Source organism: Drosophila miranda, chromosome 3 (assembly GCF_003369915.1).
Source record: "Drosophila miranda strain MSH22 chromosome 3, D.miranda_PacBio2.1, whole genome shotgun sequence".
In the NCBI taxonomy this organism is placed as follows: Eukaryota; Metazoa; Arthropoda; class Insecta; order Diptera; family Drosophilidae; genus Drosophila; species Drosophila miranda.
In genome coordinates, this window is record NC_046676.1 from 22,464,904 (window position 1) to 22,488,337 (window position 23,434).

General features: G+C 44.9%; 5 protein-coding genes and 1 long non-coding RNA gene across 8 annotated transcripts; 3 read left to right on the plus strand and 3 right to left on the minus strand.

Annotated features, from left to right (window-relative positions):
* The first annotated feature begins 1,979 nt into the window (after positions 1 to 1,979).
* LOC108159770 lies at positions 1,980 to 5,268 on the plus strand. Its single transcript, XR_001775353.2, has 2 exons — positions 1,980 to 2,223; positions 4,840 to 5,268. It is a non-coding gene; the product is annotated as an uncharacterized LOC108159770 (long non-coding RNA).
* LOC108159763 (lamin-B receptor) lies at positions 4,944 to 8,062 on the minus strand. The gene is made up of 3 exons (XM_017293322.2): positions 7,952 to 8,062; positions 7,327 to 7,671; positions 4,944 to 7,137 (listed from the first exon to the last, which is right to left on the minus strand). The coding sequence occupies exons 2-3, from the start codon at positions 7,636 to 7,638 to the stop codon at positions 5,353 to 5,355; spliced, it is 2,097 nt and encodes a 698-aa protein (XP_017148811.1). The 5' UTR covers positions 7,639 to 7,671; positions 7,952 to 8,062; the 3' UTR covers positions 4,944 to 5,352.
* Positions 8,063 to 8,613: 551 nt separating this feature from the next.
* LOC108159908 (transport and Golgi organization protein 11) lies at positions 8,614 to 11,618 on the plus strand. Of its 3 annotated transcripts, none has more exons than XM_017293538.2 (3): positions 8,614 to 8,709; positions 8,873 to 9,469; positions 10,706 to 11,618. In XM_017293538.2, the coding sequence occupies exons 2-3, from the start codon at positions 8,906 to 8,908 to the stop codon at positions 10,985 to 10,987; spliced, it is 846 nt and encodes a 281-aa protein (XP_017149027.1). In that variant the 5' UTR covers positions 8,614 to 8,709; positions 8,873 to 8,905; the 3' UTR covers positions 10,988 to 11,618. The 3 variants fall into 3 exon arrangements, with proteins under 3 accessions (XP_017149027.1, XP_017149028.1, XP_033246369.1); XM_017293539.2 differs by having other exon boundaries at positions 8,876 to 9,469; XM_033390478.1 differs by lacking the exons at positions 8,614 to 8,709; positions 8,873 to 9,469 and adding an exon at positions 10,599 to 10,620.
* On the minus strand, positions 9,581 to 10,552 carry LOC108159909 (MIT domain-containing protein 1). Its single transcript, XM_017293540.2, has one exon. The coding sequence runs from the start codon at positions 10,472 to 10,474 to the stop codon at positions 9,650 to 9,652; it is 825 nt and encodes a 274-aa protein (XP_017149029.1). The 5' UTR covers positions 10,475 to 10,552; the 3' UTR covers positions 9,581 to 9,649.
* Positions 11,619 to 11,747: 129 nt separating the features above from the next.
* On the minus strand, positions 11,748 to 13,028 carry LOC108159910 (high mobility group protein D). Its single transcript, XM_017293541.2, has 2 exons — positions 12,811 to 13,028; positions 11,748 to 12,741 (listed from the first exon to the last, which is right to left on the minus strand). Exons 1-2 carry the CDS (start codon positions 12,958 to 12,960, stop codon positions 12,556 to 12,558), a joined length of 336 nt encoding a protein of 111 aa, XP_017149030.1. The 5' UTR covers positions 12,961 to 13,028; the 3' UTR covers positions 11,748 to 12,555.
* Positions 13,029 to 17,291: 4,263 nt separating this feature from the next.
* Positions 17,292 to 18,454, plus strand: LOC108160906. The gene is made up of 2 exons (XM_017295179.2): positions 17,292 to 17,749; positions 17,827 to 18,454. Exons 1-2 carry the CDS (start codon positions 17,399 to 17,401, stop codon positions 18,256 to 18,258), a joined length of 783 nt encoding a protein of 260 aa, XP_017150668.1. The 5' UTR covers positions 17,292 to 17,398; the 3' UTR covers positions 18,259 to 18,454.
* Positions 18,455 to 23,434: the final 4,980 nt, after the last annotated feature.

Below are 23,434 nucleotides of genomic sequence, written 5' to 3' on the forward strand. Positions count from 1 at the left end.
AATTCACTTACGCCCTCGAGGACCTTTTGTGGTGGTGCCAAGATGTCGGATTACAGTAGAACTTTATTCATGTTCAATGAGTTGTCTATTGAGCAACGATTTCAATGGTTCTGCCCTGGATGTCTTTTCGTTTTCTATTGCTTCAGGTTTCTAATATTTTTGATATTACAACATTTATTCCCAGAACATTTTGGCTTCTTTTGGGCACCAGAGATATCTGACTATTAGTGTTCTTTGAGACATCTATCCTGTAGATCTAAACTCTTTTATACTCGTAGTTATGCTTGGAACAAACCACTTTTAGGAAACAAATCACTGATACTATCATGGGTATATCCACGTGAATGGGAAACACTTTCCATTCCATAAAACTTACTGCCTTTGTTGCAGCTTTTTCAAGGTCTTGGCTGCACCGGGAATCATATATCACAAGTCAATTTCCTCTGGCCATAAATCACGGGTATAGTGAAAATTTGCTTTGGGGATCCTGGGGACTGGGGCTCGCCATGCTCGTATACCATTTGTCTGGGCAGTTGGCATGCATCCGCACATCGCTCGTACGTTTGACAATTATAAATTGTAACCTTGCTGCCGTGACATAATCGCGCTCGAATCCAATTTAGCCACGTGCAAGTGCAAGTGCAAGGGCAGGAGCGATTAATATTTTGTCTACCGATGATGAATGGGTCCCGGGCAACTGCAGTGCGTCGGTGATTGAGTTATTGGCAGGAGGAACCGGTACCGGGGGACCGGGGGACCAGGACCGCACCAGGACCGCACCAGCACCAGAGCCAGGACGATGCAAATATGATAACAACACCTACTACATGGCCACAGACTTGTAGTCGGTGCCTGGCCAACCATAGACAGGAATCCATTCCCCTCGGCTGCCCGTAGAGCACCAGCAGTAATAGCATTGACAACAACCTTTTGGCCAAGTTTATTGTGTTGGCATTAAACAAGACCCAGGGCACAATGGATGGCAGGGGGCTGGCTTTGCATCACTTATCCATGCAACGAGCCGTGCATGTTGAAACCAGTGGCCAGTGCCCAGTGCCCAGTGCTCAGAGTCAGACCCAGAGACAGAGACAGAGGCCTATTGTTTGGCCAGTCTTGGTCATGTTCGTTAAGTGGGTGCAGGAGGCGAAGGACTGCTTGCTCCCAGTACTCGTCGTTGCACAGTAATTACAAGCAGACGCAGCCGCATCTCATCCTCTATGGCATATCTATCTGTCTCCGGCAGGGCAAGGACATGGTAAGTCCTGTCCGTCCCTCTACGGAGTAAATAAAACTGTGCAGACAATTAAGTTTGTTTTGCCTGTGCTCATTCTTTTTCACTCGTTCCACACTATGTCCCTCGCTCCGACTACCCCCCACAATCCAATTCTACGTTACGGTTATGGCCAAGTCGAGCGGGTAATGGGTTTCGGTCAGGTATGCTTTGCTCTGTTTCTGGCCAAGAAATTTTACTAATTGCTGTTACAGGATATGCATGCAATTGACTTTTTCCTGGATGGGAAACTTAATTTTAGTTCAATTTTTAGGGTTTGTTTTAGGGACCAAATCGATACTCAATGATCCTTTCGATTAACAGAACCAACATCAGCGGCGATAATTACCATAATCTCATAAGCTGACAGAAAGCAGGAGATCAAAGATTGTACCCCATCAAATCCATAGTTCTCACTCGCATTTCCTCTCTATTTCTTCACTGGATTGATGGCTAATAAAGGCAATTGCATCTGACAATGGGTCCTCCGTACACAGTTTTCGCCTAGTAAGAGCTCAGGTTTTCCATTCACAATTTCCGTCTAGTAAGTCGTCAGGTTCTTCGATTGTCATTGATGACCTGCTCAACAAAAGCCAGCTTCTACCTCTCTGCCTCTGCCTCTGCCTCTGCCACTGCGCTGTCCACTCTCAATCCGTTCCTATCCGTTTAGCTGACAGCGCCACCCATTCTCTCATTTACATTCAATTGGCAGCGTTCATTGGAGGAGAGAGAGTCGTGTTTGTGGGAGAGAAGGAGGAGGAAGAACCCAAACGAAACGTTTTTCTCGCTTTGTCTTTTGGCAATCGTTCGTTCTCCTTGTTGTTGTACCGTTTTATTGTTTTGTTCCCGTTTTCTGATTTAATGAAATGATAACGTCGGAGAAGCAGAAGCAGAAGCAGAACCAGAAGCAGCAGCAAGTGCAGCTGGCAGAAGCAACGGGATTATTACACTGGGTGAGTTTTTACAGACAATTACACTGGAAGAATTGATCGATTGACTTGCACAACTTCACTTAAAACCAAGAGTAAAATTAAGTTAAATATAGTAGGTACATATTTTACATATGTATGTGTAAGGTTGATTTCCCATTTCACTCAGTGTAGCCAATACGCCCTCTCTTTGACAATCAATTTTGCAATCGAAAATGATATCCTGCCCTTGGCATTACCATTTCTTCAATGTGTGACTGTCCTACTGTTTCTTTAGCCCACATTTGTTATCGTTGGGCTAGTTGATTGTTTCCGTTTCACTGCTTCCACAGTCCTTCGCTTAGTTCTTTTGTATTCCTGTTTATTTCGCATCGCATTTTTCTTCTTTCTGGCTTTCGCTTTCATTTCGTGTTAATTACCAATTTAAATGCAAACTTAGCCCGCTTCCTGACGAAGATGAATGTGCAGGTCCTGACACTGGCGAACAAAGGCTACGTGTCCCATTGTTGGCTGACAAAACTTGTCAAGAGCTTTCTGCTTGACGCTTTTTTCAAGGTCCCTTCCAAAGTTGGCATTGGAGCGTTTCTGGGGCGGGCCAGTGATACTCGTAGGCGAATGGCTAATGTTCTTGCCTCTCATTTTTCACTTGGTTTGCCATTGAAGTTGGTTCAAGGCTAAAGGAGTTCTGGAAACCCTCCCAAGGAAAGTTCAATTCCACTTTCGAGTTTCAATTTGTTATTCCATTCCAGTCATTTTGCAGAACATCCATTAATCAATCAATCAAAACAGAGCGTTGACAAACTGCAGTTCACTGCAGTGCACTGCACTGCACTTCATAAACAAGAAATGGCATACATAAATAACCCCATTACGAAGCTAATTACATTCAATAACAGTTTTATTGCTCTCCCAACAGAACAAAAATTGTGGCAAACGACCACGATATCGATCTCTGGACTGGTTGCGCCCCGACTTGTTGACAAGGGGCAATTACAGACCAACAAAATGCATTGACAACGACCACTGCGACCAAGAAAATTTATAGAAAACTAGATAATTGAAAGCGAGTGGAGGGGCCCACGCAAAGCAAACACTGCAGTTGCTGGCCAACTGGTGCGCCAACTAACTGCAGAGACAGTCCGCTGAGTGCCGCCCACAGAAAAGTGCCAGATAGAGCTGGACAGACTGTACCTGGAACGGGAGATCCCTGCTTGACCCAACTTTGCTCCCACACGAAGCTCCTTAAACTGTCTCTCTGGGTGTTGCCCACAGTCTGCTTTGTAATTAATTATTTGATAAAACTACAAGCATTAAGTCAATTAAAACTAAATTTATGCCAAACGTTATCTGATGCTGACAAAAGGCGTGATTTATGCGTTAGTGCGTGTGTGTGTGTGTGTGTGTCCAGGTGAGAGAGCTGAGGTTTTCTCTTTTCTTTGTTTTTCTCTTTCGAAACTTTTTAAGCAAACTTATTTCCAGGCTCAATTCCAGTTCCAGTAGATGGAAGCTCAATTGTAGATCGCGGTCACAAGATCTTTCCTTCGCTTCGATACTTAGCATGTGAGAAAGTTGTACAAATATTTGAAGCAACCAAGTACATAGTTTTCCAGTGCTTGTCCCCATGACTGTTGGGTTAAATTTGCATATTTGTTGTAATCATTTATGCGCTTTGTTCCCCCTCACCCGACCCAAAAACTAACCACCACAAAGAGCAATCAATCAAGAAAAAAAAACAGAAAAAGCAAAATCTCACCCCATGCGCAGTTGCAGGACCAGGATCCGCCAATTTAAACGCTCATTAAAGGACAACCTACCGGACGGGGACTGGGAGCAGGGAGCAGGGAGCAGGGAGCTGTTTCCCTGCCTGAATGGCAACTGGCTCGACAAGCTCTACAATTTGCTAATGTTGACGCCATTATTGTATAATTTTCGTCAAGTGGGCGGGGCAGTCGGCAACGGCGGCGGCGGCGGCGGCGGTGGTCGGTCATTTGTATAGCAAACCGCAAATGTCGGCCCGGCGCTGGCGTTTGCTTGCCTCTTTCTATATTTTCTGTTGCTTTCTTTTTTGACAGTTTCCGCGTCATTTTTCTATTGCAGGGCAGAGGGAGAGAATCACGCCGAAGTGGGATTGGGGCGGGCATTGGGGGACGGAGGTGCAAGCCAGACTTCGTCATTATTTTGGCATTATGTGTGTGCTAGATGGAGGGGAGAGACGGGTGGTTCCAGCAACTTTGGTCTCTTGCAAACATTCGTAAATGTCATTAACAGTTGTAACGGCTTTGGGGCACGCCCACACCACAGAACTTTGTGCGGTGTGGCAGCAGCGAGGGGTGGCAGTGAGCAGGGGCATTTTTACACAAAATTACTTCTTTTATTCGTTGGCTGACATTCATCATCATCATCAACCACATTTTGTGGCAAAAGGCATGAAATATGCTCCATCATACTTTATATTTGGATTCAACTTGAAATCAAGTTAAGGGCGATCTTGACCTTATAGACATGCAAAGTCTGCACTTTAGTTTAAGCTTCATCTTTAAATAATCGACTAAGTTATATTCAAATTCTCCTTTTTAATTTTTACAGATATAATGCCTACATTAGTCTCTAATTGATTTTCTCTTTTTGGTTCCATTTCAGCAAACAATTAACCCATTATCCAGATATTTCAGATAAGCAACCACTCAAAATAAAAATATCCTTGACGATATCATCCAGATATAGAATAATGACAACCTTCGTTGTGCGTTCCTTTATAGTATAGAAACTACGAATTTATTTAATTGATATTTAAATATAAAAATTAGTTCCTATTCGTACGTGTATTATACAGAGAGTAATGAATATTTATGGCTTTTAAATCGTAAGCGTATATTAGCCCATTAAACAGACAGATTTTCATAGAGCTACAAGTGTGTGGGTTTAACTAAGCTTATTTAAGTGTTAAGTGTCTGTCGGTTGTACGTTGGTGAGAATAAAATCAAATTTTGTACTAAAATCAATGAGAGATGGTGTTGTGTGTAATGGATGCACGAGTATTGATATATACAATTCGAAACACAATGTAAATCAATACAGAACTAAAGACGAAATTGTCACAGAAATAAAAAAACAAAACTGAACTGAAAAATTCATAAATAATAGTGTTATCTCTTAGAAGACTCTCGGCAGAATGGAGTACCGCACCCGGGCGCAGTAGCGATTCCATGCAGAGTGGTAGCGCGCATGGTTGCGGGCATTCGAGCGCGTGGTGCGATGCAGAAGCACCAAGACTAGCAGTACCAGCCCCAGCACTGGGGGCCAAGCCAGACGCAGCGACATGGGTGCTGCCAGAGCCACCAAGGCAATGATGTCGCCCAAGTAGTTGGGCTGACGCACATGGCCCCAGAGGCCTGTCAGCAGGATGCGGTTGCCCTGGAAGGTGTGAATCGTCTCGATGTTGGAAAATATGGGGTTCTGAGAGTTAAGCCTGTACTTGTACTTGTAGGCGCTGCTGAAGCGCTTCACGCAGAGGCCGAGCAACAGCAGGGCGACGACTCCGATGGGGGCATACCAACAGGTGATGGGCACACGCTGATCGTAGAAGTATTTCGTGACGGCGGTCAGCAGGTAGGGAGTGGCGGCATAGCGCAGCAGCAGGAGGCAGCCGTAGCCCTCGTACTGCAGTTCGAAGGACGAGCTCAAATGGTGCTCAAAGACAATCGCGTCGAGGACGTAGAGCAGCAGGCAGCTGGCCGAGAGCAATGTGGCCGGATCGTAGTGGGTATTGTTAATGTAATAGCGCGCCAAGGTGATCCCGTCCGTCATCGGATGTGGCTTTGGCCACTGCAGGGTCTGGTAGATGTAGCATGTCGCATACAGAAGGGTGCTAACCATGGACAGACGGTAGTAGTATTGCTTCCAGTCCACTCGTCCCATCCACTTGGGGTTCAGCTGCCTGCCGAGGGCAAAGTCCACTACAAAGTTGCCGGTGCGACCGTATTCGTTCGACACATTGTGCCTGAGCACATTGTACTTGGCGGTGTCCACGCGCCAATAGCTCCAGGCGGCCGCAACGAAAGCACTCACTATCCCAAAGATGCAGAATCGCAGATAGTGACGCAGTATAAAGCTCACGACGGGATACTTCTTATACTCGGCATAGCCACCGGCTATGATCAGGACCATAGCCACTGCCAAAGAGTTGAATTTGTAGGTCTCCCGGGTGAGATGTACGCGCCGTCCCGGCAACAGGGCCACTAGCAGGAAGACAGCCACTTGGTATGCCACAAAGGCGCCTACTACTCGGATTTGGAAAACCTGGCGCGCCAGATAGTTCCAGTCCACCAGAACCGCTAAATTAACGTTCTTGAATTGGCAATTGTTGCGCGCCGCGCAGCTCCAGGTGAGATAGTAGACACAAAAGGGCACCGCAACCAATAGGAGGAAGGCTCCCAGCCAGCCGCCAAACTCCTTAGGAGACTTCATCTGGCGACACGAGGTCTCTCCCTGATTGGCAGACTGAAGTGTGGCATTGAAGCTACGGAACTCATCTTCCTCCAGTTCATCCTCTTCGTACAGGTCCTCCTCCCCCGTTGAGTAGCTCTGCTTCGACGACTTCTCGTCTTCGTACACCGATCGCGACAAACTTCTACTATAGCGACTGCCATCGTCTGTGTTGGTGGCTTTGGTTCCGCCCAAACTAGAAAAGGTCTTCGACACGGATCGCCGTAATCTCTCTGTGATGCGTTTGCGTATGGCGTCGATGTCCACTTCGCCCCCGCCTTCGGTGCGTATCTCAATGTGTTCAGTGGTTGTGCTGCTGCTGCTGTAGGTTTTCACCGCGCTGCTGCTGTTCACGGAGCTGGTGTTGAAGGATTTGTTGGGTGCACGGCTAGCGGTGTTGGTGGTAAGGGTCATGGGCAAATTGCTGGTCGCTTGACGCACAGGCGACGATACCTGCAAAGAATGGACCGTGAATAGAGCTTCTCATGGATAATATCGCTTATCGAAGCTAAAGCACATTCTTTTCCTAATAATTCTCAGAATTCCAGGCAGGGCTGACCCTCGCTAAGATAAGGGCCCACCGATAGCGATTGAGAGTCTTGATAGCGACTTTATTGACTGTTAAAACGGATTTACACTCACCTCTGGGACCTCTCTGATGGGTGTTGGCGACTTGACCGATGTCTTGACGGGCAGAGAGGAAGTCATCGGTCCGACCGAGGAGCGAGGACGGCTGGAGCGCCTTGTGCGCGGTGCCAGTTCCACTTCAGAGATCGGTTGAACGACCTTGTTGCGCGAGGGCGAGACACGTGTCCGGGTCGCAGGGCCAGTGGCGGCTGCTGCAGCTGCCACTGAGCCAGCCCGCCTGGTAACGGGCAGAAGGCTAGGCTGTGTGGAGGCGAGAGGTGCCGCTGCAGCCTCCTCGCGACGCGGGCGTCTCAGGCGTCGCTCCATATCAGATTTATATGATTTCTGGCCAAAAACGTGCTGTAACAAAGTACCGATATTTGTGTATGCATTAATATATGTATAAAGGCGAGTGCTATATTTTATTTATAGTTATCGTACACACACACACAGCCGCAGAGGGCGGAGAAAACTATTTATTTGTGTCTGCAGTTTGGCGCGCTGAAAACGAGCCCCGTCTCAGAGCGACTGTACCCGGCAACCGCGGCAAAGCTGCGCAAGGGCTGGACGCTCTCTTCGTCGTATCGCCGTATCGCTCTGATCCTTCTGCTTCTAATCTTCAAATAATTGTTCTACTTACTTTTTCCTTTAATTTTTAATTGATTTATGGATACGTTCACATATAATGCTGCAAAAAGCCACTCGAAAAAAAAGACGCGCGTCTGCGGCGTTGTTGTAAACAGTGTGACCCTTGATTTGCAATATATGACCGTATGACCCTCAGAAATATACCAAAATACACCGTCTCATTATTAAAATATACCAACGAATTCAAGTTATACTATACATATTCCCTGTTTTTGAAATTCCGTCGAATATTACTAGCTAGATAGGACTTTCAGCCCTGCCCTACTTGACTGGCTTGTTTTAAATACTCCCTTTTTATGTGCGGCCGAAGGTTCTGTTGTAAAAGAGCGCGGAAAGCTCGCGTTGCGATTATCGTGTTCTGGCATTTTGTGGTGTTCGCCGCCTTCGCGTTTAACAGCACAGAATGTTTTTTTAGCAATCGAATGTTGGTCAGCGGTTTTATTTCACATAAATGCAATTCAAATCAGTTAAAAGCATGAATATTTTTTATTTTTGTTCAAGGTATAACCCCGTGAACCAAATATCATTCTGTGGTATGCAAGATTCTTATTTAAAAACGCGCCAATAGTTATCAAGTCTATCGAATAGTACAGATACCAACAGCTCTAGAACACTTCTTAACAGCATTGTACCAGACTTTTCTGTATTTTTTAGCACATTCTGGCCACCCTCATACACATAACAAAAGACAGGAAAAAAATTTAAATTAATACAGAATTTGCGAATATTTTCCTGTCATTCAAGAACAATGTAAGTAGACACAGACACACGCACAAGACAGGAGCAACGAACTCGCATTGCAAAATGTTGCACAACCAAAATTCCATGTCCTAATTTGTTCTGAAAACGTCTCTCTCACCGCCTCCTCAAAACTGAACAAAAAAAAACATCGATTGCTGTTAAATCCCCCAAGAAGAGGCCCAGACCCCCCGAGCGAACCCGCCAGATGCAAAGCACAATGGTGACCCCCCAATCGCCCACACCTATGTTCAATGGGCTGGATGACGATCTCTATAACGAGGCCAAATTCGCACACGAAATCAACGACAAAATGCGCGTACCCAAGCGCATCAAGGCCACGGGCGAGTACTCTGACGAGGATCTACTGCTGTCCAACCAGAACGGAAATCAGTTCATCAGCTCTTGGAACTATCACGACAAGATCGACATGAATGTGCCCGACCGCATTGTGGTGCTCGGGCACAATCAGCATCTGGAAACGCGCTCGGCACCGCGCGAAATACAGCTGGAGAACTCCATTCTACCCAAGAATCCCTCGGCGAGCTATGCACGCGTCCAGACGCCGCCGCGCGTCATCACACTCACCGACCATCACTTCCCATCGGCCTCCGAGGAGAGTTCCCCCATCAGGGCCAACGGCTATCACCTGTATGGGCAGGATCAGGACGAGGACGAGCAGGGGAATGCCACTCAATACGTGCGCGCCAATGGCACAGCCCGCATGGGCTTCCACACCAACGATGCCAACTCTGTGGAGTCCGATTCGCAGGTAAGCAATTGGGGTTAAGCCACTCGACTTATCAGCAAACGCATGCAGGCCATGACGAAATGTGATCGACGACTATGGTAATAGTACGCCCCGCTCAACACTCAGACCGTGTGTTAGAGATTAACGACTGCTGCTTTTATTGATTTCTAGTACTATTTCGGATGATAAGTAGCCCTCTCCCTAGTCACTGGAGTAGCCGTTTGGTTCAGCCTCGGCGCTCGCCTCATCCACGTCGTGCTGTGGTTCGCCCGGGTCCTTGGGCTTCTTGGCAAAGGCCCGACACTTCCAGATGTCCACCTCGGTGGCCTGGCACTTGCGAAAATCGAAGTCGCACAAGCCCAGAGTATGGCTATTATCACTGGCCTCAAAGTAGTGCAGACCGCGACCAATCTTGATTACCACCCCAGAGCTGAGCACGATCTTGCGGTCGTGAAGGGTGTCGTCCATTTGGTAGTGCAGCTGAATGTTGCCTGTGGCCAGATCGGAGCGTATCTGTTCTAGGATAAGCTGCTGGTTCTTGGGCATAACGGGATCCGGACGGGTGGTGAGACGAATGTACTTTAGATAGCGACAGTTCTTGACCAGTACTTCCAGGAAGTTCAGTAGGTTCCGAATGTGATTCTGGTCCGTCAGGTGCGGCTCATTGATGTGGGCCTCCTTGACATTGTCGTCCAGATAGGCACCGAACAGGCGCTGGTAGCTCTTGCCGCGCGAATCGCGCTCGATGCTGATGTGGTCCAGTACCCGACTGCTTTGCAAGTGGCTCTTCACCTGCTCCCTCAGCTGCTTGGCGCGGGTCTCGTATATCTTTATATGCTTGCCGCACAGGTGTTTTTTGTTGGGCTCCGCCTCGCTCATCTGATTCAGCTTATAGATGCCCTCCTCGTACAACAGGATGGCCTCCATTATGTGTCCGGTCTGCTCGCACTTCATCGCACTGATGATGGGCTCCAGCTTGGGCGGCTCCTCCTCATCGTTGGCGTGGGGAAAGGGCTGATGTGACATTGTACTGGCCAAAAATACGGTTTACTACACAAATTTTCTTAAACAACAAATTTTCGTTAGTTGTTTGTAATGCTTGACCCGAACTGTCACTGGACGCGAGACACGAGAATCTATATGATATATTTTTTACTTTCCGATTTGAAATGGTATATCAAAAGATATCTGTGGGTTGCCCCGCAGTCTGACCAACTGATGAACCGCATTAACGCCCGAATCCTTCTCTGCCCACAGCTAACCACGGGCAGTGCCAGCAAGCGTTCTCAGCTGAACCAGCAGCAGCAGCACAACAATCTGGATGCCTCGATGCTGGCCCAGCGCGAGGGCACGCCAATGGGCGAGCTGACGCCCCACGAAGAGATCCTGTATCTGCGCCGCCAGCTGGCCAAGCTGAATCGCCGGGTGCTCAACATTGAGATCAACAACGAGCAGCGTATGCAGCGGGAGAAGATCGTCTATTGCCTGGGCCTGGCCTACTTTGTGCTGAAGACAATATTCTGGCTGAATCGCAATTAAAGGGACAAGGCGGGGGCAGGGCTGCTCTCAATGCCGCTCTCCGTATGGTGCTTCGGACCACAAGAAAAATGTGGAAAATGGCACAGACTCACCCACTGGACACCCCTTGGAACAGCTTCTTTCGTTCATACCCTATTTGTTTCACTTTTTGTGGATTGGCTCTGAGAGAGATTTTTTTTTTTTGGTCGCCATAATTCGTAGTTTAAGCTCTAAAATAAAATAAGCGCAACACCTTCTCTGTTTGTCCACCGTGGAAAACTGAAAAAAAAAAACAAAGGACTCCTTAACTTAATTACCAATATCTGGAGAAAGGAGAAAGGAGAGTGCCCGCCCAATCAATATACACCATAATAAATTTAAGCTTTAATCTGTGTATGTTTCACCAAACCCAACCCAGCAGTGCACCATCATCCATTGCACTGAGTTGATAGATATTGTTTGTAGGGTTGTGTTTTAGATTTGTTAACCATTGATAATCCCAAAGTGAAGACAAGAACTCTAAAGGTATTTGGGGTGCTAACCCATTCGATATATATAGATAAATATATAGAACTAAATCCCAACTCAAAACGGAGCAAATCCATTGAATTCGTATTGATATTTAAAATAAACAAGAGGTTAATACAAATGGCTTGCTCACTTTTTGTCTAGTTATTTTGATGGGGGGGGAAGAAGCGGATGTGGAAGACCCAGCCAGGCCAGGCCAGCCAAAAAAGAAAGAGTCGAGGGGCACGAGCCCATATTTAACGCATTTAAAAAATGTATTTCTTGCTTTATTTTGTTGGTTTCGTTTCTCATTAAATTATATGTATAATTATCAATTAAATCTACCGATTAAATGCAATTACATCTGCTTTCTCCACAAAACTCATCCTCTACCCTCTGCTTCTTCGACTACACATCTTTTTACATAACAAGACGTTTAAACATTATTAAAGTTTAATGCAAAATGACGAAAAGACCTGAGCGATATTTCGTTTGTTTCATTTGCGGCGTGTTCTTTGTGTGTGTAGTGTGGATCTCTAATCTTAACTCTCTGGAGCCCTGCATCTAATCGAAAACATCCACCGGGGGAACACTTGTATAACTTGTTTTCATATTTTTATTTTTAATGGAATTATTTGATCTTTTTTCTTTACAATTTTCATACGCAAGATAATTTCCTTCTCCTCGCTGCAGAAGAGATCGCTTGGGAGAAACATCTTTAAGGTGCTGTGCTTCCCCCTACTTTTCGTTTCATCTATCTCTCTTTGTGTATAGACCATTATAAAAGAAACGACTACTAAAACTTAAATTCATATGTATACATTGTTCTTATTTCTGATTGATTGGCTCTCCATCCTGCCGATGCCGGCAACTGCAACAGTCGATGCAGTTTGGTGTTGGTTTTCTGATGTATCGATTTTTGTGTGTTTTTGCTCTATTATAATGTTAGTGAAGCGACTGCATAATGTGTGGTGTTCGTTTTGCAGGTAAAATCTTCGATCCACTGATGCTGTAGTGTTTTGTTGTGTGACTGGTGATGGATAACTGATGGTGAATGCAAGACGGTCCTCGAAAGAGCCATCCTACTCGCTCTCGTCATCATCATCATCGTCAGAGTCGTCCTTCTTGGTCTTCTTGGCGGGTTTTTTCGCGGGCTTCGAGCGTTTCTTGGCATTGCCATTGGCAGAGTTATTGCCACCATTGGCCTCAAAGTCCTTGACGGCACGATCATAATCATCCTTAGCCTTGGCAGCCTTGGCCTCCCACTCCTGCAGAAATCAAAGAAGAATATTTTATTACCGATTCCCAAATGATCTTTTAGCTTTCGGTGTACTCACCGACTTGTCCTTCATGGCTCTCCATAATTCTCCACCGCGCTTGGCTACCTCGGTGACCTTGATGCCGGGACTCTCGCGCTTAATGCCTTCGCGGGCACTATTCAGCCACAGCATGTAGGCGGAGAGGGGACGTTTTGGTTTATCGGCCATAATAATTTTGTGTTTTTTCTGTTACTATTTAGTAAGAAGTAATACAACTATTTTATGCTTGCTTCAAGCTGAAAAGAAGAGAACAAAAAGTAAGTATACAAAAGAAATAAAAGGATAAATAAAAGGAACTAAGACTGTAGTAAAAATGCAATTTGAAATGTTCTTCGAAACAGCACATTTTTTCCAAGCGCGCGCCATGTTATTGTACCGAAACGCTAAGGCGAGAGCAGAGAGCGTAGCCACCACCAGCACAGAGAGACCCAAGCAATGGCGACCCAAAAGAGACGGCAATACTCCTGCTGCTTCTGCCCGCGTCAACGCTGACGCTGAGAAAAAATGCGCGCGCGCGCTCTGACATGTTTGGCTAGCATGTTTCTGTTTATACAACGCGCGCCACTTAATAATTAATACGAATATTAATTGAAGTTTTACAATATTAAAGATGTTTCCAAGCCTAGGCAATTTTCAGACTCTTGATATTATTTTCCCCCCCCCGCAAAGATAGCCAGAGAGCAATCTGCGAAACAGCGAGTACAAAACGGAACGGAATGGCAACACTTTGCTTTTTCTGTATGCCATAGCGAGGGCCCGGTACAGGCTCACCAAAGCAACGCAACGAAGACGATTGGCAAAGGGAAAACCTGGGCAAAGTGTGATACATTTTTTTATGAAAATAAGCATTTTTTCTAGGAAAAGAGCAATAAAAGTGATTGGCAAACCGAAAACGAAAATCTATTTGGTATAAACTTTAGGGCAGAGACTAATAATAAAGCAAAAAAATAGCTGGGAAGCGCGTCTCTTGAGGCCTTTGCTTTTTCAGGCAGAATACAGACGTATTTTAATGCACAACTGTATCAGGCACTTTCGGTATCTTTAACCGCACTATTTATGAATTTCTCTTTAAATTATTTAATATTTTCCTTCAGACAAAGCGTGTAAAGCGTTAAGGTATTAACTTTAGGGCAGAGCGGAATGATAAACCAAAAAAATAACTGCAAAGCGCGTCTAAGGGTTTGCTTTAGCAAACAGAATACTGACGAGTTTTAATGCACAACTGTATCAGGCACTTGGGGTAAACTTTAACCGACACTATTTCTCTTGTGTTTCTCTTTAAATTATTTAATATTTTTCCTTCAGACAACGTTTACCAACCTCTGTCGTTTCTTTCGAACTGAACGAGGTGGCGTCGCGCCAGTCAGGGCGAAGGCGGCCGCCGAAGCAGCAGGCGCTGCCTCAGTCGACGTAGACGTTGGCAGAGGTGCAAAAATATATGCGGCAGCAGATGGTCTGAGAGACAAAGAGAGGGGACGCCGTCGTTCGCGTCGCTGGATTTGTGACGGCGTTGAACAAAAATTCACATTTTAATACAACCTTTTGAAACTATTGAATTTTATTTGATTTGTTGAGAAAAAACAAAACAAACATATGTATGTACATATGTATGTATGTGCAAGGAAATCAGAGATTAAGAGAGAAACGCGCTCTCTTTTTTGTGCTGTTGCTCTCTCGCTCTCGCACGCTCTGCAACCGGCGAATGAAAAGGGAAGCGCAAATGCCAAGTAAAAACAAAAGGAAAATGCATGAAATATGGAAAAGGCGCGCATTTCACCAGCGTGGCGTTGTAATAAACAATTCGATAAGTTTTCCTATAGGAATAATACACAACAAAAAAAAACATTTCCAAACAAATTTCAGCGGCAGCCATTTTGACTCGCCACCAGCCTAAAGGCAAAATGGCAACGCTTTCTCTCGTTCAAGACTCAATTTTCTGTGGAGTGATACAGCGTCGGTCTGAGACGGTTTTTCTTTTTAGTTATTTTTCTGCAGACACTTTAAAATTCTCACTAGCTTTGCTTCAGGGGTTTACAAAATGTCAGCGAAACTTCACTTCTTCACAAAGGGAACACCTCTATATATTTGTACTTCTCTATTATCAACAATTGCACTGTTTCTATTTTTTCAAATAAAAATAAACAAATAAACACATCCGCTCTAGTTGGCTTGCTCAGAAATTTACAGAAATACACCGTATTTCTCATTAAAAGTATATACCGCAAAAATACTGACGAATTCAAGTTCTATTCCTCGATTTTGATATTCCGTGGGCTATTACTAACTATATAGAACATTTAGCCATGCCCACATAATTTTAGCCCATTGATGAATAAATTTTCTACACAATTGGTTAGTTTTTAGTCCTTGCTTTTATTGTATTTTGACTAAAACAAGGTTTAAATAAAACAAAGTGTGTAGTGATTGTCACCTCATTTCTTACATGCTGCTGGTATTTGAAGACTTGTTGCTTTCAACCGCAGTATGGGCATTTGTATACCCTGTTTCGTTTATTTAGAATGAAAATATTAAATATGAATATAAAAATAATTTCTGCATATATTGGCGCCTTAGATGGCAAACATTTTCTCAATTCTATAATATCAATTTTTCCAGGGTATGCGGAATTTGGCTCGATTTCTCGGCACAAATTAAATGTTGGCGCTGGCGGCGACGCTGGTAGCGACAGCGACGCTGGCAGCGACGTGTGCTCACCGGCTGCATGTGAAAGTGCGTTTGTGTTGGTGAGAGAGTAGTGGAGAACTTCAAACGCAAAAGGGAACATGATAAATGGCAATGTAAAAACAAATAAAACGCGATAGATGCGTTAAGATACGTAATATGGCAAATCCCAGTGAAAATGCAAAGCAGAGAGCATTTTTCCCATAAAATCATGCCGAAATTATAACCAATCTCAATTATTTTCTTCTACACATACACTCAGCCGTTTGGATTAGTCGTCGTCCCATACATAGCCTTGCTTCGGTCGCTCTCTCTGGTACACACACAGAAGAGATACGGCCGAGGGTCGTTTTTAAAAAATGGCGCCAAAAATTTATATGCATTCAATATATAAATACAATTTTTAAAAAAAATTTATTATTTTGGTACGGTCCTTTTTTTTGATTTTCGCATGTCATAGCAGCCAGCTTAAAGTCAGGCATCAAAAACTCTTCTAGTGTTTTACGTGACTTCCAATCTAGATCGAATAAGTGCTCGACTATATCTTATCGGAAAAATCAGATTAGCTAACACATTCACCGTTTATAGGTGCAAGGGCCTGACTCCAGATTTCAGCCAGCCATCGGCAAATGCTGGGAGGCATTTTCCCACCATAAAATCATAAAGAACATAAAGAAGGCGCAACAAAAGACAAGAAGGAAAATGGATGCTGAAACTGTCGCTGCAGTTTTTCCTTGTGTGTCCCTCGCGCACAAAGGATAACGATGTCACGCGCCGTTGAAAGTTCACAATAGTCGGGGGTCCACGGTCGGGATCGAAAAGGAATAGGACGTGGCAAGGGAAAGAAATACAAACTATTCCTCGAGTACCTGGCAAAGCATGGAATGAGACGGGATGGAAGGATGGTCGACTGCATTCCGATGCACCCAGATTGCATGACGTCAAATTAGGGGAAAATTGTGTACGCAGCTGGGTTCGTTTCGAAAAAACGGCATTATAATTTATTGAATGCGGCCAAGAAAATGTTTTGCAAACTTATGGAACTGTTAACTTTTTTCAGCTACTGTTATTCCTCTGTTATACGAACATGAGCGATCTTCTTGAAAGAGTAGGAGAGGCATAATTTTTTAGTAGTTCTCACTAGTTTATTAGGACCGACAATTTTTGGAGAATAGTCCATTGTTGCATATACTAGATACATACATATGTATGTATGTACATATTTGTGGTGTAGTGGAGAACCCGAAACCGCATTGCACTAGCAGAGACGCCAAATACGACTCGTCTTCTGGGAGAGCTTCCTTCTTGCGCATGGCCTCTCTCTCGCAGCGACAGCAAAAAGCAAAAAGCACAGCGGTCGAAAAAATTCAACAGCTTGTCAAAAACTATGTTATATGCTTTGATATTTAACAAAGGAGGGTAAAATAGTTAATCAGAGTGGAACATTTTCAAAAGGGTAACTTTCGCTTTCCTCATCTACTACTGCAATTTATATATTTTTAAATTCCAAATTTGTATTTCCTTATTTATTGTTTACAGTAATTTACAAACTTTAGGAACTTTTTGTACGATCAAATGTGGGAACAAAAAGTTTCAAAGCTGCTCGACTGATTTAAAATATACAGTTTGTTAGTGGCACTTTAATTGAATTACGAATAGCGGTTTTAAACGTGTGTTCAATATAACTTTAAACCTCACGTGAATTATTTTTGCTTTTGCTTTAACTGCAGCATTCCGAACCCAGAGCAAAACGAAGAAGCAAGCTAGCACAGAGCATGAAACTTGACTTCGCAAGAGCGCAAGAGAGCGAGAAAAATTGAAAAGCTGTACAGTTGGCCGAGTGCGCTTCGCCAGAGAGGTTATCAGGTTTTGCGCTCGTTGGGGCGACGGGGCGGCATAGCGCATACAGTGAAACCACAGAGAGATGACCAGCCAGGCGGTGGCGACGACGGGCGGACTTCCCTTCCGATTCACCGATGAGCGTACCATCAAGTTTGTGGAGCTCTACGGTCGGGAGCCCTGCTTGTGGAACAAGAGGCCCTACCTGAGAGGGGCGAGGAACGCAGCCTACAAGCGGATCATGGCCGGGATCAATGCCAATATCGATCGGGGGGAAAACGGACTTTCCATCCAGGGGGTTAAAATAAAGATCAAGAACCTAAGAACCGGATATCATCAGGAGCTCAAGAAGATAAAATCGAACCCTAGACGCTACCAGCCCAAGATACCCTGGTTCGCCCCACTGCACAAGTTCCTGGCAGAGTTCGTAGACACGGTACATTTATAGATCCTGCAGATCACTCGATCTGCAGAGCCGTATCCTAACCCAGAATCTCTTTCTTTTACCGTTAGAGCGAGCACGATACTAGGGATGTGCCGCAACTGAAGCGACTGTCCGTTCGTCTTCACCGTCTGAAGCCCATTAAGCTGCAGGAAGTGGTCAAGCTGGAGCCTGAGGAGATCGTCACCACAGAGCCAGACATTACAACAGCGCCGTCGCTGTTCACCGTTCTTCCCGTGACCATGCCAATTGAACAGCCACCCACTCCACCGCCGTCTCTTCCGAAGGTCCCAGTGGTCAGCATAATGCCATCCTCACACACTGACCGCAGCGAGATCCGTGGCGAAGACGAGTTTACGTTCTTTGGTTTGAGCGTGGCGGCCCAGCTCCGTAATATGCCAATCTCCAATTCCATGATCATGCAGTCCAAGATCCAGTACATACTCTCCATGGAACGTCGCAAGATCAACGGACATGCAGGCGATATGAATATTTTTAACTAATGCGACCACCCTTTCAAAATATTCGAATGATCATAAGATCGTTATCTATGGTACTTCTTAAATATAATTTACTACTTAGGTTGTGATTTCGTTTTAGGTTTTACTATTACATATGTACGTCTACCACTGAATACAATTCCGTGAACTCTTGGAAGTTTTACCTTCTTTATTGAATAAAATTCTGTGTACTTCATTATTTAATGAGTTTTGCATCTGTCACAAAACGATCGGTAAAGAAATATATCGCGATATCGTATGGAAAGGGTATAAAAAGTTCCGGCCCCTTTTCTCCCGTATTGAAATCGCTTCTCATAAACAGCTGTTTACATTAGCGGCATCCAAATCTTGGAAGGGCGGTTAATTCTTTCATATTTGGCAGCCCCGAAGAATCGGATTCCAGTCCCCTCGGCTCTAACTGCTTCCCATTTACGAGCGATTACTGCTGCGGGGGCAAAAATCAGAAAAAGCAAAAACAACTCAAGTGGGAGAAAGCAAAAGCAGAGACAGCACAGCAAAAGCAAAAGCATATAATACTGAGAGCGCAGCTGCGCTGTCGGCGTCGCTGCCAGCAAATATAGAGAGAGTCGGTGGTCGTCCATTTCCTTCTCGCTCCACGCTCTGTGTGTGTGCGTGTATGAGTGCCTTATGTAAAATGAATGTAAAATACATGTAGAAATTACATATGTGAATGAAATGGAAATCAAAATTCATGCTAAAACCATGTTTTTATGTTTTTCCAATGTTTATGATAGATTTTTGTAATCTTTCAACAAGCATGAATCAAATACAAACTACACTAACACACACACATATGCAGTACTTGCGTTTCAGTGTGTGCGTTCGTTCTGTATATGCTCATTAAATTCTCAAAAAAGAGAGAAACCGGACGACAAGGCGACAACGAACTGCTGACTGCGAAACGCATAGCTGTTGTTGTTGTTGTTTTTGCTCCTGTTGTAGTTGCTGTTATTTTATGGCCCAGCACATGCTTATCATCTTTTGCGGTTTTAGCAACATTTGTATACCCTAACAGAGAGAATGGGATTCACTAAAGGTGAAGCCGAACAGTTGTATACCCTGCATGTGCGCTTCTTTATCAATAACCAGATTTGATCAATCCTTCCAGCGATTGCATCTCTGCAGCACTAACCTATCCTTTAACCCATGGGATCTGCAACAATCACATGGGCACACCCCCACAAACACACACGTCTTTAAAGCGGGACATCACTTTCGCGTCTCCCTTTGAAATTGGGTCACATAGGCAGCAGAAGTCCGTCCTGGTGTTTTGGTTGCTTTTGCTGCTCTTGTTGCAAGTCGCGCCTCGTCAGCATCCAGAATCAGCATCGCATCGGCACCCGCCTCCACATGCTGCACAACAATGGGTCCCATGAAATGTGTTTAAGATACTGAACTTGGCCTTTGAGAGGGCTTGTGGGGGTTTTCGTGGAGCCAAAAGGGGGGGACACTCGACTGCTGCGGGCTGGCTGGTCAGTCGCCGAAGCTATAGCAACACTACCCTCACCCCCCACCACCCGTCCACGTCCATCCAACAATATTTAGCGAGCACACAACTCTTCCACACCTCCCTATACATCATCACCGTTGCCATCGCCATCAGCTGTTCGGGAGAACCGAACAAGGAGGATGGAGAGACGAAGGTAGAGACGAGATATAAACAGAAATTGAACGGAACGCATGATAAGTACAGGCCTTAGCTTTCGGTTCGCAGGTGGTCGGTCACGACCCCCACCTGTTTTTGGTATATGAAAATTCCTTGTGGTTTCTAAAAGGTTTCTAAAACCAAATAATTTCCAGCCGTAGAAAAAACGATTCCGCGCTGAATCCTTGTCGCATGGACTGTGACACGATCCAAAAAAGAGACTCGATAAAACGATAAACATATGTACGCTATAGAATACACCCAATAAAACATAACGGTAAACGCACAAAACCAAGTACATTGGATCCCATATGGCAAGCATATTGATTTGAGTAGACGACGCCAATGGCAAATGGCAAATGGCAGACGGCAAAGATGCAACGTTAAGGAACCGACAACAACAAGTGCCCCTGTCCCCTGTCCGCGGTCTCTGCCTGTGCCTGCATCCTGCTGTGAGTACTACTTCACGGCTGTGCCTGTGTGTGTCCCTGTAAGCTGCAGCATTCACTTACCCAAGGCAAGCCATCCAGTTCCATGAAAGGTACAAACTACTCGACCATCCCATCAACATACATACTCGTACTCGTACTCGTACTCGTACGCAACCATGTATTTGCAGGCAAAATGAAGCCCAAGTGCCAGATTCAGACCATGTCCAGGTCCAGGTCCAGGCAAAAACAGAAACTACGCTGGGTACGCAAGAGTATGCGACAAAAAGGATAGGGAAAGGCACAGGATATGGTTTGAGGAATGCACAACCCAGCTTAGACCGTCTATACTTGTCTATACTCTGAAGACCAAACGGAGATAAAAATTATGGAGCATCCCAGTGGGGGGCGGGCAGAATGGAATGTCTTATGAGTTTCCACTGAATGATTGGGAGATATAATAATGTACCATCTAAATTATATGACTGAATGATTTAATGAAAGGATCCGTATACGTATATACTGGCAGTATGTTTAAAGGATCATCTGCAGGATACTTCTGGCCGTATACTCTATACATAACTTTTCAGCTCAAAATTTAGCTCCCAATAGAGCATTTATGTCTCGATCTGATTGTTGCCCCATTACACTCTTGTACTTTGTTTCTATACTCTCTGTCGCTGACGCACACACTCCATGCAGTACATACGAACGTATGCAGGCTCGTTATATCCACATCCTGTGAAAAGTACGCCTCATGCGTCCCCATTTCGATGAAGCGTTCGCCTGCTCTCCGGCTGGATGGCTCGGTCTCGTTAGGTTGTTCGTTTTTGCATACTCCTCTCCACGCGTATGGGACCTCATGCCACCCCTCGGAGAACACCCCTTCGCTGCTGCCATCAACATCATCGTCGTCATCATCCGCTCCGTTTCGTCTATGCCCGACAATTGCCACCACCGAAAGCCGCTGCCAGTAGCAGCGTCGGCAGTCGACCCGACTGCTGACTGCAGCCCATCCGTATCCCTCACCTCCTCACAGGAACAGAGGCAGAGCTAAGGCCAGAGACAGAGTCGCACAGTCAGCCCGAACCCAGTAGAACCCAACACCAAAGGCAACCCATGCATCTCCCATGCCACACCACCATCCCCACCATACCACGATATCATCGTTAGCTTTACGGCAGTGGAAGGCTCTCTGTGTGCTGCTACACAGACAAGACTGAAATGAGACGACAAACAACCATAATAATCGACCGACCCACTGGCACTGTGGGCCAAAGCCCCATGCAAAAAGTTATACTGTCAAAAAAATAGACGTCCAAGCAACGCAAAAGCAACAGATTAGCTATGCTATGCCAAATGGATCCTGAAACATTGGCAGGGATTTCAAAGGTGTTTTCTAAATGAAAGCAACCCCTCAATGGTTGTTTTTGCAGAGGTCAATGATCTTCAAAATGGGATCTTTTATCGCATTTAGTGTAGCAGATCAATAAAATTAATCTTTAAGATTAAAATTTCAGAAAAGATTCTCCTGTTTACTACTGGAAGTTGAAGTTATTACCATGTTTCTAAGTGTAGATCATTATCTATTCATATTCGACTTGATTTATTTGATTGTTGATACAACATTTAATATGAGTACAATTTTTCCATGGTAAAAGATTAAAGATACAATAACATACTTTGATAAGTGAACGGTAATGAATATAATATATTGAAGATCATGATAATTTTATGACAGATTCAATGTGTTTTCTATTCTATACGAGATGATAGAAATCCGTAGGGTTCGAATTGCAACATTATGTTTAGCTAAAGATCGGTTTTGTCATTTAAAGTTGCACAAGGAATCTGGTTAATCCGATGAGCAGTTCAGCCCGGCACTTATCCAAAACAAATGCACCACCAACCGGCAGGCAACATGAGACAGACCGGGTCTGGTCTGTCGCATTCAGGTCCACAATATCCCATTGCCTTATATACCCTACAGGCGAACGAGTGGGGAACGTTGATTTCATGCTATGTGCGCTCTGTGGCTGTCTGTTCGCGTAGATACAGATACAGTCGCACACACAATGATACATGCATACACTCAGTCCCGTACATAGTACGACAGCAGTGTCGACACGTACAACGGCCGCCCGTCGCCGCCGTCTGTTTGCCTCTCGGCCCCGCTACCCCCCAATCCACATCCACTCCACACACTCTCGTTCGTTCGGTGCTTTTCTCGGTTCGTATTTTCGCTGCGGCCTCTGCTACTGGGCTCTGACTGTAGCTGTACTGCGGGCCTCTATACAGCGAGATAGAGTCCATACGGAGACGAAAAACATGCGATTCTGGTCGCACCTGGAAGTGCGCTATTCTTTGGTTGAAACGAATCATTGAGATATCTTGGGATTTTGTTTGATAAGGTACAGATTGAATGATGCCCAATCAAATGTCGTATTTTTATCTACGAATTGTGGTTTTAGCATTAGAAGATTTAATGTCTAGATTGGAAGTTTTCGTACAACTTAAAATATGGAAATGTTTTTGGCAAACATTTTTAAATCTTTTTGATTTAGCTTGGGATGAAGCTATTTGGCAAACCACCCCATAACATGTATTTCTTAATATTTGCAGATTTCATTTGATATATAAATGGTTATAATTGTGATATTTAGGGATATCCCATCTGTTTCACTCAAATTTCATTAAAATCCATCAAAATGTACCCCAATTTGAAATGAGGTCTGATAGATTATCCATTAACCAACATATTCTCATACTTGGTACACCTTATGCCAGGGCTTAAACTATCCAATTTTGTAGTACAAAGCAGACCATGCCATGCCATACATACCATACAAAACGATACGAAAGCAAGGCAAAGGCAAAGCAAAAGCAGGCGGCCATATTCAATGCTCTGACTCTGCGCTCTGTGGCTCTGTTGGTGGTGCTGCTGCTGATGCCTCTGCCTCTGTCCCGGGCACCCGGCTTCCATCCATCTGCCGCCTGTTCATATAACGAACGAATTTCAGCTCTACTACAGACATACACCCACCCATACAACGGTAGTCGACCAGCCAGGCCAGATACACACGTA

Coding starts and splice junctions, on each gene's coding strand:
- LOC108159908 (XM_017293538.2), top strand. CDS start 8,906: ATGCAAAGCACAATGGTGACCCCCCAATCGCCCACACCTATGTTCAAT. Junction 9,470..10,705: donor CTGTGGAGTCCGATTCGCAG/GTAAGCAATTGG, acceptor CTCTGCCCACAG/CTAACCACGGGCAGTGCCAG.
- LOC108160906 (XM_017295179.2), top strand. CDS start 17,399: ATGACCAGCCAGGCGGTGGCGACGACGGGCGGACTTCCCTTCCGATTC. Junction 17,750..17,826: donor TGGCAGAGTTCGTAGACACG/GTACATTTATAG, acceptor TTTTACCGTTAG/AGCGAGCACGATACTAGGGA.
- LOC108159763 (XM_017293322.2), bottom strand. CDS start 7,638: ATGGAGCGACGCCTGAGACGCCCGCGTCGCGAGGAGGCTGCAGCGGCA. Junction 7,138..7,326: donor CCATCAGAGAGGTCCCAGAG/GTGAGTGTAAAT, acceptor CATTCTTTGCAG/GTATCGTCGCCTGTGCGTCA.
- LOC108159909 (XM_017293540.2), bottom strand. CDS start 10,474: ATGTCACATCAGCCCTTTCCCCACGCCAACGATGAGGAGGAGCCGCCC.
- LOC108159910 (XM_017293541.2), bottom strand. CDS start 12,960: ATGGCCGATAAACCAAAACGTCCCCTCTCCGCCTACATGCTGTGGCTG. Junction 12,742..12,810: donor GAGCCATGAAGGACAAGTCG/GTGAGTACACCG, acceptor TGATTTCTGCAG/GAGTGGGAGGCCAAGGCTGC.